We start from the raw sequence: 16853 nt of genomic DNA on the forward strand, positions 1-16853 counted from the left end.
CGATATTTTAAAGCTACTGGTGAAGTGATGTACGATTTTTTGACCGATCCCCCGCACAAAAAAAAAATTGTCTGTACATGAGAGTAAATGGATTGATTATGCGATGAATGTAAGTCGTTTTAAATTAATTATTTTTTTAACCCCAACCTAACCTAACCTAACCAGGTGTGTACCTTAAATTTTTCGAATGCCTGTACAGTAATACAAACTCGTTATTTTTACAAATCGGATGGTTTGTAACTTTACTACCCAGATTTCTTCCCTAGTTTTTTTTTGTTGGGACAATGCCGGGAGATTGTGGAAATGTATCAATAACTTTTGAGCAATTATAATGTAACTATGTGCAAACTTTATGTGACTTGTACTTTAGGTCATTGTTTTGGTAAAACTTGAATCCTACATTCAATCTAATTTTGTTGACACCATGCCTCATATTCTCCTGAAGGTATTAATAAAATGGTAAGAACTACTTGATGAATCAATGGAAGAATTCCTTCCGAATACACCAAAGAAACTCGTATGTAACGGCTAAAGGCATCTAAAGACAGTTGCAATGAACAAGGGTCACCATAATTCTGGAATTGATCAATTCCTTCGAAATCGAATTGATATTTCAGCCACCGTTCGAATATGAATTTGAGTAAATTTTCATACATTCGCGCATAAGCAAATTTTTCAGAGAAATACAAACCATTATTCTGAAAACAGGAAGCAAACCTTTTTACTCTCATAAGACACTATCAGAAAGCGTATTTTTGACTTTCAAAAGCAGGGAAGAGACATCAGCATGATGGGGTACGAACACGAGTTTGTATCACTGTATATACCTCCGATGCTTTCAGTTGTAATCCGTGAGGATTCGTAAAATTCGAGCCTGTTTGCTGCTAAGGTGGGTTGATCGACTCATATTACTTTTACGTAACATTCAAATAATACGCTATAGGAACGAATAATCATCCGCCCCCAGCGCCAGCCGAACAGCTGTTTGCAATTGGATACATGCTGTTCGGTGCGTACGTCTGGGACACTTGCCGCTGTCGATTGGTAGTAAAAGCTGTTGTAAGGAAATCTAGGAAAACCAAAATAGAGAAGAGTGAATTTATGGGAAAAACTTACTCTCACATGATGGAAACATTAGCTCACTTTCTCTCGCGCGCTTACCCGCTTTCCCAAAATTTCGACAGCAATGTTCTTGGGATACCGAAAATATATGTACATGCATGTAATTCTCGCACTGTATGTAGCATACCGTTCTATGAAAGTGTTCGTTTGGAGCTGTTGTATTTTATGCACTTTGGGTTGATTAGCCAAACATTGTGCGTTATCATTTCGCGAAATTCACGACATACAATGTTGTAATATATTCGATTCACATTGACGCCACCGATATGAAATTTCGTAAGAAAATTTAAAGCTTAATTTCTTGAACAATATATTAGAAATCTATAGGTTGATTCATGTTCTGAAAATATATGAAAACAATTTTTCGGTGTCGGGAAGAAATAGTTAAAACACGTAGGGGGTAGTACACTATGGACACCATAAAAAGTATGTTATTTTCGCATTTTTTTCAACGAGAAAAGAAATTACTATGATTAATCTTATATCGCAGTTTTATTGAGTATATTAACTATCAAAAAATAAATTGGTGTCAGTTAGACTGTCCCCTGAATAGCCGCAACCGGTTTGTTGAACGATTGCAGCCAAAACCTTGTAAACTAGTGGGGGTTCTACAAGTTTTTTTTTTACGAAATATTGAATATATTTCCTGTCATCGTACGTAGGATTTTCTTTTAAATATTGATTTTTGACGAAATAGCGACATTTTTTTGTAAAAAAAATCAAGACAAAAACATTCACCAAAATGTTATTTTTCAAAATATAAAAAAATCCTTCGTACGATGACAGGAAATTTAGTGGAGAATCTGGGAAAAACTATTTCATCAAAATCGGATGGACCGTTCCGGAGGTAGAACTATTGGATCAATTCTGGTCTAGCTGGATCCGCGAATGCCTACCGGTGATTGCGTTGAATGGAAAGTGGACAGAAGTCGTTGAGCCAATTAGGGTGTGGGATCTGATGGTTACAGTCGGAAAGACTATCACGAACAGCTGGATTAGACGGTACTAAGGTAAGGATGGGCGGTTCCGCAAACCAGATGCTCTGACCAACAACGGGGTCTTCCAGAGGCCTCGCAGACCGTAGTATAGCTGGATCAGGACACCAGCAATACGGAACGGGGGATGTTGCTAGTGAATCTCGTTGGGACGAAGAGGCAGGCGGAATGTCAAAACTAGACAGTGACATAAATGACAGTGCGAATAGAAGTAAATTAGGCAAACAATCAGACATACAAAACCCAAGCTAAAGAACACACAACAGGCAGACGTGAACAATTATATTTGAAAGTGAAATTCATAAAACTTACTATCAAACACACGAAATACGCTATTTCATAGATAAGGGACAGAAATGTGAGTCATAAATTAAAACTACATTGAATTATAAAAAAGAATAATTAAGAAAAAATTCACAGTTTGAAGTTACACACATGAAAAACGTGTTTGCTCTTGAGATTATCCATAATTTCCCGTGGAAATTCCGTGTGTTTCAGCAAAGAGCTTCAACCATTTACTCCAATTAAACAAGTGTTATTTCTTCGAAGCCAACATTTCGTGAGTATACACCTGACACTTCAATTACATTTTCGAAAGAAATGTAATCCGTTACTGCACTTACGAAAGAAATGTAGATTGAAGTTTGGCAGATCATGGCTTGGTCAATCCCCCAGAAAATGATATCCAATATTTCTTAGTGATAAAAGGTTATCAAAAATGATACTACAAAAAATACTGGAAAATTGTTTTAATTTTTTTTTTTTTTTTGTGCTTTAAATTATGTCCGTTACTGCAGTTGCCGAGCGCGATGTGTTTATGGCTAACACACTGGAACGATTGTGCTGAGAAGAAGAGAGGAGAACAAGATTCGCTGGATCTGTTGATACGGCCGCGAGTATATACTTTTGGGGCAGCATAGGTATGAGGGAAAACACGGCGGCGACAGAGACAGCGAATGGCCTTCTAAATGGGAATCCAGGAGAACTTTTTCACCTCAGTTTCGTTTGAGCCGTTGCATGATTAACACATCAACTCCACATATAATTTTCCGTGTGTGTATATTAATAAAATTGTGCAGTTATACATAATTTTTCAAAGCAAATTTTGGCTGGAAAACTGAGAAAACGAAAATTGAATACAAATTGTAAGTGCTCGGAGAGTGAAAATCCTTGATGGAATTTCGGCTGGGAGAGGCCTGGCAGACGGGTCCTTGCTCGAATGGCCTTGTGATAAATATATCATGCCAGTGAGAACGAACAAGATGACTGACCGGGACGGCTGATTAAGTTTCGAATAACATCAACAACAACAGCAACAAAAACAAGAAAATTTTCACGTAAATTTTGAGGAAAACGGAAGTTGGTAAAACTTAGTGCAAAAAGTTATCGTATATCGTGAATATGTGCAGCTGTTTGGATGTGTGTGTGTGTGCAGAAAATGGTTGGGCTTTGCAGCCCAAATAGTCCATGATTAGGTTTTGAGTTTGGAAGACATTCGAATGTCACTTAACGCGAATCACTTCTGCAGTTTATTCTTCACTTCTTTAATTGAGCCAATGAAGTGAACCTCGCCGTAATCAATAAAGGAGATTAAACTTTACGTTTATTACGTGCCAGCGTATTTTGAACGAGTACCTGGACTAGAAAATATATATGGTGTGTTATACATGTTTAATAGTGCTCGATATGCGTATGTGTGAGTGTATTCGTGACAGGATTGCGCTGAGATGTGTAATATGGAAAATAAAAGGACGACCCTGACTGTGGACTATCGCGTTCGCTTCTTATCTAACTTACCTTCATGGCAGGTTTCCAACCTATACAGACGCACAATGTCCTGGAAATCAAGTGCTACACTACGAGAAGGAGTCGGAACAATAACAAAAATAAAGGGCAATACACAAAATACTATATATGTAAAGTTTTATGGTGCCTCTCGTAAGTCTTTCGCGGTGACTATAACACGTCCAGGTTTGATATAGCAGCATACAACACATATCAACGCGCTACTCTCTGATATAGCGGTAACACACTTGAACATGATTTAAAAATCACTTATTTGGTCGTTTCATCTTCTTGGCATCGCGTGTAGACGAATTAAAGAAAATTACATTCAAATTACTTGATTCCGTTGGCTACAATTTAATGAACTAATTCATGCGAGTTCTATCTTGAATAACTTCTTCCACTTTCGTTTATCTCAATAATAATGATAGATGAAATAAAACAAGGTTTGAATCGATTTGGAGGCATTTTTTTATTTATTATTGTTAACCAGACTCCGGCGAGGAGTGAAATTCCCAGTAATGGTTACGTAAGAGAAAACATTTTCTCACCTGATGCTGGCTGAGTGGAATTCATTTATGTTTGGATATCATTTTTCATGGAATATTCAACTCATAATCAACAGCAAACATAGCCATTATTGTTGACCTCAAAAATTGCTCTTATTCCTACATGCCTCCAATTCCACCACTTCAACATGACTGTGGAATCTTCAGGTTGTCAACTATCATTATATGGCTAACAAAAAAGTGGTGTCCATTTCAAAAAGGTGAATGACATGGGGACGCAAGGCTGCTTGCGTGAGAACTTGTGAAAGTTAATATGACTCGAAAGCATCACTCAAATTATGGTCTATCAGACCATTATTCAGTGATTGATATGAATATTTAAACATCGATTCATGGTTGTTCAATAAGATTTGTCGTTTTATATAAATCAAGATTTTGTGGTTTTAAAAATATTCAATGCACGAATGTCACTATCCAGAAGGGTGAAATTTTCTACATATAATTTTCCGAGCCACAAGTCACTGATAGTGCATCAATTTTTGGCTCCAATTGTTTCTGTGTGCAAATTCGCCGCATTTATCTTATTTAACATCGGTTTTTAACTGTCACAAAACGGACATTTTTCGACGACTTTAGGGACTTTCCAACGGCTTAAGCCGGAGTGTTGAACACCACTACTCAAAACGAACTAAAGCACGCATTTGAATCGCTATTGAATCGACATAAAAAGTGTATAGAAGCTGCCAACAAATATTGAATTAACTACTTTAGAAGTTCATTCTCAATTGAGACGTTATATCTGAAGTTTAATGCACATGTCCCATTGATCTTTATATATTTTTTTGAAGTGAGAAGCCTGAAACTGTCGAAATATACTTCTACGGCTTTTATTGTCTTTTCATTTGATGAAAATCCGTCCCCACATCTGATTTTTTAGATGTCAGAACAACCAGAAATCGGAAGAAGCTATATCTGGGGAATGGGCCTGATTTCGTAACAGTTCACTGATTTTTGCAATGGAGTTTTGAATTGAATGCGTTGCCTAGATGGAAACATGATGTTTTCTGTTGTAAGTCGGATCTTTCTCAAGGATCTTTGTATTCAGCTGGTCCGAAAGTTTACAAGATAAAGATTATCGTTTCATCCTTTTACAGGCAATCCACGAACAAACATTTTAATATTGAGCGTGCAACTTAATTCTGTTCCCGTAGCCGAGTGGTAAGCGTCACACCTAACATGCCGAGGGTTCGGGTTCGATTCCCGTTCTGGTCGGGGGAATTTTCCGTCAAAGAAATTTTCTCCGACTTGCACTGTGGTCACGCGTATTCTAGAGCTTACCACTCAAAATGCACTCAAGGCGTGTTACTTGGCATAGAAATTTCAACTAAGTACTAATAAAAATGACGTAAGTAATACTACATTGAGACGGCGAAGTTCCTCTAGGAACGTTAGTGCCATTTAAGAAGAAGAAAGAAGAATAAGCAACTTATTTCACTCTGTTCGTTGCATTAAAAACACATCTAGTTACATAATGGAATGAAATAATACAATTTTTAATAGATTGGCCATCGCTAGCCATCAGTTTTTCTCATTTTTCTGATAACTTACAGATTCAGTCGCGAAAGAAGCGTTCGTCTTTTAAAGTCAAGAATGAATCCAGCCAATTTTTGATACCCTGTTCAGAAGTAAAGCATATTTCACTCAAGGCGTTCTGCATCGATCGAAAGAAATTGTCGAAAGAGGAAAGGTCTAGGCTACAGGATGTGAACCAGAATTTCTCAACAGCTATTTTTTCCAAACAGTTTTAAACTTGAACAGCAACATGAGGCCGAGCGTTGTCATGATGGAATATTATCGACTCGTGTCTGGTCGCGTAGTCTGGACGTAATTTTATTTTATTTTACAAACATCAACAGGCTTAACATGTTTGCCCTAATGACCGAGAATTAATGATTAAATAATAAAACTAATAATAAAACTATAGAACTAAATATTAAACCTATAACAATTATAACTACTTAAGAATAGCAGAATAGAGCGCTTTGAGGGACGAACGGGAAAGGTGATAATCAAAAGACGAACTACAAATATTGAACACACGACACATACTGGTTACGGGTTCATTGTAGCCGTAATTTGTTCGAGATGGTGGAAGGTACAAGTAGTTACGAGTACGCAAATTGCGACGACTAATGTTAAAATTAATTAAGTATAGCAATTCAGGGCAATCGATATTTGATAAAATAATATCAGATACAAAAAGCGCTTTGATAACATTCCTTCGAGAAAACGAAATAACCGAACATTTGGATGGATTTAAAATCATTCTATTCGTTGCGCACCATTCAGCAAAAATATTCAGCTGCTCTTGCAGAAATTCCGCATCTCCAATGGAATTCACACGGAAAACAGGAAGTGGGTTATATCTATGGTACAACCGCAAGGGTGACGTAGGACTATCGTTGATTTAGAGATCATTTGTTTGAAGTTGAATCTAAATCCATTCTGAATGAATGAATAAATGAATATTTGGGGGACTTTGAAAACGAGAGCGTTACGTTGGAGGCACAAGGTTTTATGCATCCAATATAGGATACGAAAAACCTTGTTCTGAAGAATAATCTTCAGAAACTTATATATTTTTACTATGAAATATTAACATGTTTCCTTAATTCTATGGTTAATAAAATAGGAAACCGATTACTCGCGGTCGGCTCGAGTTTAGAAGGGTGACACACTTTGATTGGGAAAAGGATGGGATGTAAGGATATTGTAGCAATGTTCACACTCACACTCGCATTTACATTCACATTCTCATCCACACTCACACTTCACACTCAATTCTTAAAACTATCCTTACATCTAATATGTGTTCACAATTTAACTTATTCTAATGTTAGTAGGAAGGGAACCGATAGCTCGCGAAGGACGAAAAGGAGGGGTAAAACCACTTGTTAATAGCACTTGATTGAAAAATATTTGGTCACAGTGTTACATGGATAGAAAACATTAAAATAAACTCTTTCACGTGAATATATTTTTAAATTCCTAGAGGAACTGGCAGATTATTTTCAGTAACGATTAGATATTTCCACATTTTCCTCGATACTGGAAGCCCACCAGTGGTTTATGCTAACTCGATAACCATCTGTTAATAGCACTTGATTGAAACATATTTGGTCACAGTGTTACATGGATAGAAAACATTCAAATAAACTCTTTCACATGAATGTATTTTTAAATTCCCAGAGGAACTGGCCGATTATTTTCCGGATCTTTCTCGATGCTGAATGGCATCCAAACGGAAAGAATTCCGTGCGTGTATGTGTGTGTGTAGCGGCTGCTTCGATGGTCACCTTCTCTTCTCCTGAAGGATCGGCTTCTCTGTGCTCCCTCACAGTTTCAAACAAACTGCTTGCGTTTCAGGGCAGATCTCGATCCTTCGCCGTCCAGCACCCTCAGCAACGATGTTGTCTTGTCGATGTCCTCACGAAAAATGAATGCGTCTCGCCACCAGAATATCGCTTAAGTATGCTTTTTGTGCGTGATTGACTGCTTCGAGATCTTCCCGGGGAACCGTTTGTGGCATCACTCTCCTCCTGATGGATTCCCTTCTGGCCTAAGGTTCACAAACATGCTCTTGGTGACACCGTTCATCCGCGCTTTCATGATAAACGAAGAGCTTCACCACAACAGCGACAACATGCTCCAATCGCTGTTCAATTAGAACTGAGTGGATTTCCGAGCGGCGCTCGCTTATATACCGATTGGTGATTTCAATAGCCTGTTTTGAAAGCAATTTTAAGACTATTGAAACAAGTTTTTGGATCAAAAAGTAACAACTATAGAACGCGTAGACATTTTATCTTTCGAATGAAGTGTCTATCATACAATTTCGTTCAGTTGTTTAGGAGCTATTAACGCTCAAAATCTCGGTCTCCGGCGTAACGCTTTCGTTTTCGAAACTTTGATTTTACACCCCGGTATAGAAATGAAAGACGTAGTCCTACGTCAAAACAACTTGAAGTCATCGGCGTAGGAGAGCTTCAGGCACTTCAGACGAAAATTTATGTCATTAAGGTATAGCAAAAAAATATATGGGCCGAGGTGGCTCCCTTGCGGAACACCAGACGTTACACGAAAAGGAGAAGATATCGTGTCTCCAATTTTCACCGACATAATACGATCAGTGAGATAAGACCGTATCCAGAATAAGAAGGGACCTTTAAAACCAAGACGTTGAAGCTTAGCTACAGCGATGTTGTGGTTGATTTTGTCGAATGCTGCGGAGAAATCGGTATATACCGCATCGATTTGCTGTCGCAGTTCAAGTGAACGAGCGTTGTATGATGTGTACAGAAGAAGATTCGTGGAAGTCGACCGTTTAGACACGAAACCATGTTGTTCCTCGACGATGTAATTGTTGCAAGCATGGGTGATAAAATCCAATACGATGATTTCGAATAGCTTGGAGATGGCACAAAGGCACGCGATTCCTCTATAATTAGTTACATCCTTCCTAGAGCCTTTTTTGAAGACAGGGAAAACAAAAGAATTTTTCCAAGCAGTCGGGAAAGTCCCACTCAGGATGGAGCGGTGGAACAAAATACTCAACGGTAGCGAGAGGCTACATCTTCAGTACGATAGATGGAATGCTGTCGGGTCCAGCATTCGTAGATTTCTTCAATCTAGAGCAGGCATCTTGTACAACATTACGATTAATCGTAGGGCAGGCTCCGACCGATGACAGGCTGGGTACATTTTGAACGGTTGCAGAGACTTGATCACTATCAAGACATTCACTGAAAAAAACACCCCTGAATTGCTTACGAAACAACTCGCAACTGCTTTCACTGGTGGAAGCTTCAGTATCGTTACGTGTCATCACGGTGGGTAAACCAAACTCTTTCCTTTGTTTATCGACGTATTTCCAGAACCCACTTGGGTGAGCACGCAGATTCGTTTGAATGCCATTTAAATAGTCGGCGTGTAAAACTTTGTTCAGGCGTTTGTAGGTTCTGTTCACAAAAGAATACTGACTTCTCCAAAAATCATTGCGACACTTAGCAAATTTTCGAAGGTATGATCTTTTCAGTGACTTCAAGCGTTTGAGATTAGCATTTGTCCACGGAGGGTTGAGCGACTTCTTAGCCTTCTTCTTGGGAACAAACTGTTCAATCGCGTAAAGTAAAACATTGGACATTGATGACGTGGCGTTGTCTATATCCTGGTTCTCCAAAATATCATTCCAGTTGATACCAAGAAAATAACGGTTCATTGACGAGTAATCAGCTTTTCGATAATTGTAATAAGTTGATTCAGCAGTGTTGGCGAAGACGAGCGGTGGCGAAATAGATATAGATATCAGAAGTGGGGGATGATGTCGACATAATTTCACCAGAGGAGCGGATGCTTCAATGACTACCGTGTTGTGAGCGAGTTCTGAACTGATGAAACACAAATCAAGAATGCGGTTGTTGTTATTGAAGATATCATTCTTCTGACATAAACCGGCCGTGCTGACACTATCAAGAAGCCGTTCCGACAAACGATTCAGAGTAGAATGTGAATGAACTGGATACAAGTAATCCGAGGCGCTCTGTGTCCAATCGATACCTGGTAAATTAAAATCTCCGAGCAAGACTATGTTGTCACTTAATTCCATTTGTTGTGTGATCCAGCGAAGCGACACGATATGCTGATCTATTACAGCTGAATCATTGGTTCGATCAGGAGGGATGTAAACTGCACCAATAAAAATCGTACGATTGTGCAACGAAACAGCTGCCCAAACTTGCTCAATAGTGCGCCCATCGGGAGGGAAAAATTCACGGGATTTTATATTCGAGCGGACTGCCAGCAGAACTCCACCCCCAGTTACTTTCTTGCTGTTCTCAGCAGATCGATCTGAACGGTATACCATGTACGAAGAATCAAAAATTTGTTGCGACAGCGTGTTATCGTTGAGCCACGTTTCAGTGAAAGCGAATACATCAAATAAGGTATCGGAGCAAGCGAGATAGTAATCAGCCGTTGAAGTATTCATACCAACTACATTCTGATAATAAATCAGAAGTTGATAGCTCACACCAGACTCGTTTTCGTTACTCTCAAAATGTTTAGTTGCGGTGGAGGGGGTGGTACTCTTCGAGGGAGAGCGCGTTGCGGGTCTAGATTGGCCAATGGTTCCGAATGCGCTGGGGTACTGTTCGGGCTCAACCGACGGACATGTTGGACATTGATTTGATGTTGAGTATGAGGAGTCGTTAGATTTCTGCGAGCACGCACTGGCGGATGCTCTAAAAAAGGACTAATCGAAATACCGGATGGCCAGAAATTCTTGGAATTTATCAAGCTTTCCAACGATTCAGGCACATTCAATTTGAACGATATAAAAGTTATCGGTCTACTATCCTCCCTATTTTGACGAACTAGTTTATAGCACCTGATCAAGGCTGGATCGCATTTACATTTTGCAGAAATATACAAAGCTATATTTTCGCACGTTTCATGAGGTTGGAAACAGGTTATATGAAACCATTTAGAGCGTTTCCCGGAAGGAGCGACAGAAAGTGCAGGCAGGGAGGACGCGGGTGTAGTATTCACAATAGCAGAATTATAGCCGGATAAATATGTTGTTCTAACTACCGACCCAGATGTGTTTACCGATTGAGACACAATAGGGCGATCATTCGGAGCGGTGAGGTTTCTTCTCTGTTGAGATCGTTGTGTTGTTGATGATAACATAATTGAGTTCGTAGGCGCCATTGAGCGCGGGTTGTTACCGGTTACCCCCGGATGCGATGGTACTAATGTGGTAGCTGCGGTACATTCCTGTCGGTCGTCCTTTGTGGTACAGGTGTTGTTCATGTTGGTGGTATCTGGCGTCAGTGAGGAATGGATCAGATGAGTAGCATCAAGCCCAGCTGCGGCTGGACATATACCATTGTCAATATTACCTGTGAAAGAAGAAGATGTAGCTGGCACAGGTGAGAGATGCTGCGCACTATTCGTGTTAGATGGACGTGTTGAAGTTGGTGGAGGAGCCTTTGCACCAGTAATAGTCCATAGCTCGCTTTAAGCGGATTGTTGCCTCTAGAAGTCTCAATTGATCGTTTGGCCAGGTTTTAGCTGCTCATACTGGATCAAACCTTTTCGAATTCCGCTGGTTCAGGTTAATCGCGGAGAGCAACTACGAAGTGTACAGGTATTTTTTAAGATAAGGATTTTAAAAATCGTAACTCAAAATCCAGATGTTCAGTGAAAAATAACATTTAGAGTACATTGTAAGAAAATCTTACTCAAAATTTAATTATATAAAACTTGTATATTTTCAAAATTTTTTTGGTATATTTTTTATTGAAAACCCCTTCTTATTTAACAAAGTTTGACGTATAGTTGTGTTGTGTCGGACTCTTCAAAATGGAGTTTTTCTTTTTTTGAAAATTTATGAATCTTTAGAACTTTTCAAAATAGTTACCATGTAAGAAAAGTAATATGAATAATAGAAGCTACATGTGATTCAACATGGAAAACTATATACAGGGTATCGACTATCTAGAAAAACCATTGTATTTTTGTATAAAAAACTATTTCTATGCTACAGAAAATATTACTGTTATCTATAACATAGGAAGTCCGACAGTACTAAGTACGAAACTGCAGGCAAAACTATTCTTCATGGCGAATTAGGCTGCAATGTCTGGAGATTTCATCATGGTTGATCACAGCGTAGTGTGCGGGCATTTGCCGGAGCGTTGACCCTGTGGGGCGCGAAAATCCAAGAACTTTCAATAACATTTTTTTCAATCATCTTTCAATTGAGTAAAAGAACATCCATTATGAGAAGTTGCTTTTATCCATACGTGAAACCAATAACCTTTCTTTGATTTTCGCGAAATTGAAGCACCCAACTTCACATTACACCAATATTCTTCTGATTTTTCGGCGGAACTCTTCGACGCTTTTAGGCATCTTGAACATTATTCTCAGATATTCTCTCGAAGCAGTTTCTCCGCGCTACTAATTTTCCTGACGCTATTATATTTATATATATTTGCCTTGCGTCCTTCAGCTAAAGCAAAATGATCCACAATTGCATCTAGATCAAGGTCTGCTAGCGATTCCTTCTCGATCGAAAGAATTGCTAAGCCATTGAATCGGTCTTGGTTCATTTTAGAAAGCAGACAATTGTTAATAAATTTAAACTGGCTGAATCTGCGTTCACACAATGCCACTGTAACTGGAAAGCTACAGTTTAATGGTATTGTGGAGCCATTCCTTTAGTCACACGGTATACGAAAACTAATGTGTTAAACTCGATTCATTGTCGAATAGACATCCATTGCAGACAGTTTAACACTTTTATTCTTGGTGTCAGCCGATCACAACATAAAATTAAACGCATGACCTTATTCTGGAGGATCTGCATCCTTCTCCTGTTGTTTCGTCGCGAATGGAAGAATGGAAGTACAATAATCAAAGTGAGGAGCGATTATTGATTTGTAGACCATAATTTTCGCATCTGTTGTCAGGAAGCGATTGACTCTGCACAGTACACCAAACTTTTGGGTTTGTATAGTTAATGTGCTCGTTAAAATGCAATTTTCCGTCCAACATAATTCTGAGATACTTCATTGACTTATTGACTGATTCATTTTATTGAAGCACTCGTCGAAACTGTCTGCAACGACAAACAGTACTGTACCGTCGGCAAATAAATTAATTTCAGCTTCTTTCAGGATCAATTTCACAAGACAAGGAATGTCGGAAGAAAGAAAGTTTTGCGTCAAATGAATCAAAGTTAAAGAAACGGATTTCGCACAAACGGAAAACGCACAGAAGGGAGCCGAAAGAATGCAAGAAAAAGTATTTCTACAAAATCATGGCAGTTTTATTAAATTGATCCGAATAAAACTAAAGATGAAAAATTGTTCTTATGTTAAAGCTTCTTCAAGATGACTTTTTATTGAGTTAAACGACGACTAGGAAGTGTCGTAAAAGATATAAAAAATTATTGATACAGTTCGTCGTCATCGTCGTTCGTCGTAAAAGATTAAAAAAAAATATTGATACAGATACAGTTTTTATCGATGGTGTAATGGATCAGAATGTTTACTTGAACATCCTAAAGGTGTAGTATGTAGCAAAGTGTGAACAAAATGAGATGGAATTGAGGATTCAAGTTTTGCCAAGACAATGACCCAGGGCTCAAGCCATATGAAGTTTGCACATGGTTACATTACAATTACTCAAAAGTTATTGATATTCCTCCACAATCTGCCGACATCAATCCCAGTAAAAAACTAAGGAAGTTTTCTGTGTAGGAAATTTAGAAACCATTAAATTTCTAAAAATAACTATTTTAAAATCCACATAATGACAAAAATTGATAAATATACTTTCTGAATATACCAAAAAACTCGTAGATAAGGCTAAAGATAGTTGTAATGAACAAGGGATACCATACTAATCATGGAATTCGGAAATTGGTCAACCAGCGTATGATTTTGAGTTTGAGTCAATTTTCATACATTAGCACATACATTCGCCAAACCATTATTCTGAAAACAGAAAAAAAACCTTTCAACTCTCATATGACACTATAATTTTATCTACATAGAATGTTCCGGCTTGTTTTCGACTTTCAAAATAAAGGAAAAGAGATCTGCATGGTGGAGTACGATTACGGATTTGAGTCACTGTACACCATATCTGCTCATGTTTGCATAAAAGACGTGATTAACAACACCAGAAGTGTTGGGAAAACGCATTTTTGTTGTTTGTTGGCCTACAAGCATAACCATGCAAATTTCCAATGAAATGATCTGTCCAATTGAAGGATATTATCGGCAAAAAGATAGCCTAGGAGATTTTACCGATTAAAACAATTTCTTTCCATTTGAAATATGCGGACAATCAATCGATTCAATGAACGTTTGTTCGTATAGCTAGACGTAATCACCAGTTTGCTTTGTCTGTGTTAGCATTTACCTTTCCGATAATAGTCAAAATGCTCCGTCGATAGTTTCAGTTGTTCCCGACCCTCACGTATTTTTTTAAAACATGGTACATTCGATGGAAACTACCTAAAATCACAATTTTCAATATAATATGACCAATTTAAATTACGACCGATTTTTGGAAAGGTCGTATTCAAAATAATTGATTCTTTAAAAAATCGTAACTCAGAATTCAGACGTCTGATTAAAACATGATGTTTGACAAAGTTATTGGAAAATCAATTAGCTATTGATGAAAAATAACATTCAAAATACATTGTCAAAAATTGTTACTCAAAAATTCAATTTAATATTAAACACCTGCAAATCTTAAAACAGCCCACTTTTGATGTATTTTTGTATATTTTTATTGAGAGGCATTTTAATATAACAAAATTTGACTTATAATGGTGCAATGTCGGACTCTCCAATATGGAGATATACATTTTGGATAGTTTATGATATTTCAATACTTTGTGAAATTGTAACCATTTAAGGAATGTAATATAAATAATATAATCTACATGTGATTCAACATGAAAAATTATATATAATACTTTATCCTAGAATCGACCGAGTATTTTTCGAGTTGTTTGGTTTGCTTGTCGCATATCTATATATCATATATATCTATAGAATTATTTTGTTTTGGTTTGCGTCCCTGATATTTTCCTTTGGGAAGCATTCCAGAAACGCTTAAATATATGCAATTGCAACACATGAAATTCGAGCTCGGCAAGGAATAATCTCAATTTACAAAATACGAAATTTTGCTCGGTGTGATAGTGATAGTGATTATATCCACATCTCGATTAGATTTATATAATAGGGCCCAATGTTAGTAAAATGTCCGAATCTCAGTCGTAGTGTGTTGCAGCAGAATGCATTTTCTGATATTTCACGAACATGATTTCAAGTAGTTTAAATCGGTTATATCTCGAGAACAGTTAGTTCCAGCATAAAAATAGTCGACTCAAAACCCGAAAAAAATTTCCTCAAATTCCCTGACTTTCCAGTAATTTTTCAGAAAAATTCTAGATGCAGACTAGAAATCAAATTCTTTAGTTGTAGTTACTCAAATATTGAGTTAACCTGAACAACGAAATTTAAGAATATCTCTCGTTATCTTCCAATAAATGAATTGTTTGTGATTTTTTATTTAGTTAAACGACGACTAAGAAGTGTCGTAAAAGATTTAAAAAAATATTGATACAGTTCGTCGTCGTCGTCGTTCGTCGTAAAAGATAAAAAAAAATATTGATACAGTTCAACTGTATCAATAATTTTTTTTATCTTTTACGACACTTCTTAGTCGTCGTTTAACTCAATAATTGATTCAAACAAAATGAGATGGAATTGAGGATTCAAGTTTTGCCAAGACAATGACCCAGGGCTCAAGCCATATGAAGTTTGCACATGGTTACATTACAATTACTCAAAAGTTATTGATATTCCTCCACAATCTGCCGACATCAATCCCAGTAAAAAAACTAAGGAAGTTTTCTGTGTAGGAAATTTAGAAACCATTAAATTTCTAAAAATAACGATTTTAAAATTCACATAATGACAAAAATTGATAAATATACTTTCTGAATATACCAAAAAACTCGTAGATAAGGCTAAAGATAGTTGCAATGAACAAGGGATACCATACTAATCATGGAATTCGGAAATTGGTCAACGCCTTCGAAATCGAGTAAAGATTTCAACCAGCGTACGATTTTGAGTTTGAGTCAATTTTCATACATTAGCACATACATTCGCCAATTTTAGAGAAATAAAAACCATTATTCTGAAAACAGAAAACAAACCTTTCAACTCTCATATCACACTATAATTTTATCTACATAGAATGTTCCGGCTTGTTTTCGACTTTCAAAATAAGGGAAAAAAGATCTGCATGGTGGAGTACGATTACGGATTTGAGTCACTGTATGTCGAATGGCAAAGTATTTGTTAATGTATACTGCATACAGACATTATCGATTGAATTTTTCGGATAATTTTTTTTTAAATCAATGTTCAACTCAATTAACGCCGATGTGAACTTTCAAATGGATTAAATATTTAGGTATTTGTTGATTTTATTGTACACAGAAGTTTCTTACAGCTCCAATGAGATTTTTACATCGACTAAATAGCTCGTGTGCTCTACCGGTGGAAGCTGTATAGCCTTAATTTTATTTAATTTTAAAGAAAGAGAAAAATCGCAAAGTGTCAAATCAGGAGAATACGGTGAATGGTTTAGGACACAGACACAGGAAGTTGATTACTGACAATTTGATCTGGTGTATAAGTTCTCAGTAATTAATGTTTCAATGCAAGGTATATTTATGAGGGTTGCCAAGATAAAGCTTGAGTCTCGGAATTCATTGTGTATTGAGGTATTGAACGGTAGATTTAGAATTACAAGACATTGCTCACATGTATAGAATCGTCTG

General features: G+C 37.3%; 3 protein-coding genes across 8 annotated transcripts in view; 1 reads left to right on the top strand and 2 right to left on the bottom strand.

Annotated features, from left to right (window-relative positions):
- LOC129763019 (inhibin beta chain-like) overlaps positions 1–16853 on the bottom strand; it is a 108406-nt gene that overhangs the window by 57167 nt on the left and 34386 nt on the right. Inside the window, exon 1 of one of the 2 annotated variants that reach the window (XM_055761727.1) lies at positions 3915–3956. The exons of the other annotated variant lie outside the window; for it this stretch is intronic. The gene's annotated coding sequence lies outside the window, so the exon portion shown is untranslated. Of the gene's footprint in view, positions 1–3914; positions 3957–16853 lie in introns of those variants that run through there. 2 annotated transcript variants of the gene reach the window in all.
- The window catches only part of LOC129763015 (acetylcholinesterase), a 92511-nt gene continuing 78783 nt past the window's right edge, over positions 3126–16853 (top strand). For 2 of the 5 annotated variants that reach the window (XM_055761718.1, XM_055761717.1), the window contains exon 1: positions 3126–3262. The gene's annotated coding sequence lies outside the window, so the exon portion shown is untranslated. The other 3 variants (XM_055761720.1, XM_055761719.1, XM_055761716.1) reach the window with 3 other exon arrangements.
- On the bottom strand, positions 9039–16829 carry LOC129761341 (uncharacterized). The gene is made up of 3 exons (XM_055759059.1): positions 16823–16829; positions 11064–11370; positions 9039–10710 (listed from the first exon to the last, which is right to left on the bottom strand). The coding sequence occupies exons 1-3, from the start codon at positions 16827–16829 to the stop codon at positions 9039–9041; spliced, it is 1986 nt and encodes a 661-aa protein (XP_055615034.1).

Source organism: Toxorhynchites rutilus, chromosome 1, assembly GCF_029784135.1.
Source record: "Toxorhynchites rutilus septentrionalis strain SRP chromosome 1, ASM2978413v1, whole genome shotgun sequence".
Lineage (NCBI taxonomy): Eukaryota > Metazoa > Arthropoda > Insecta > Diptera > Culicidae > Toxorhynchites > Toxorhynchites rutilus.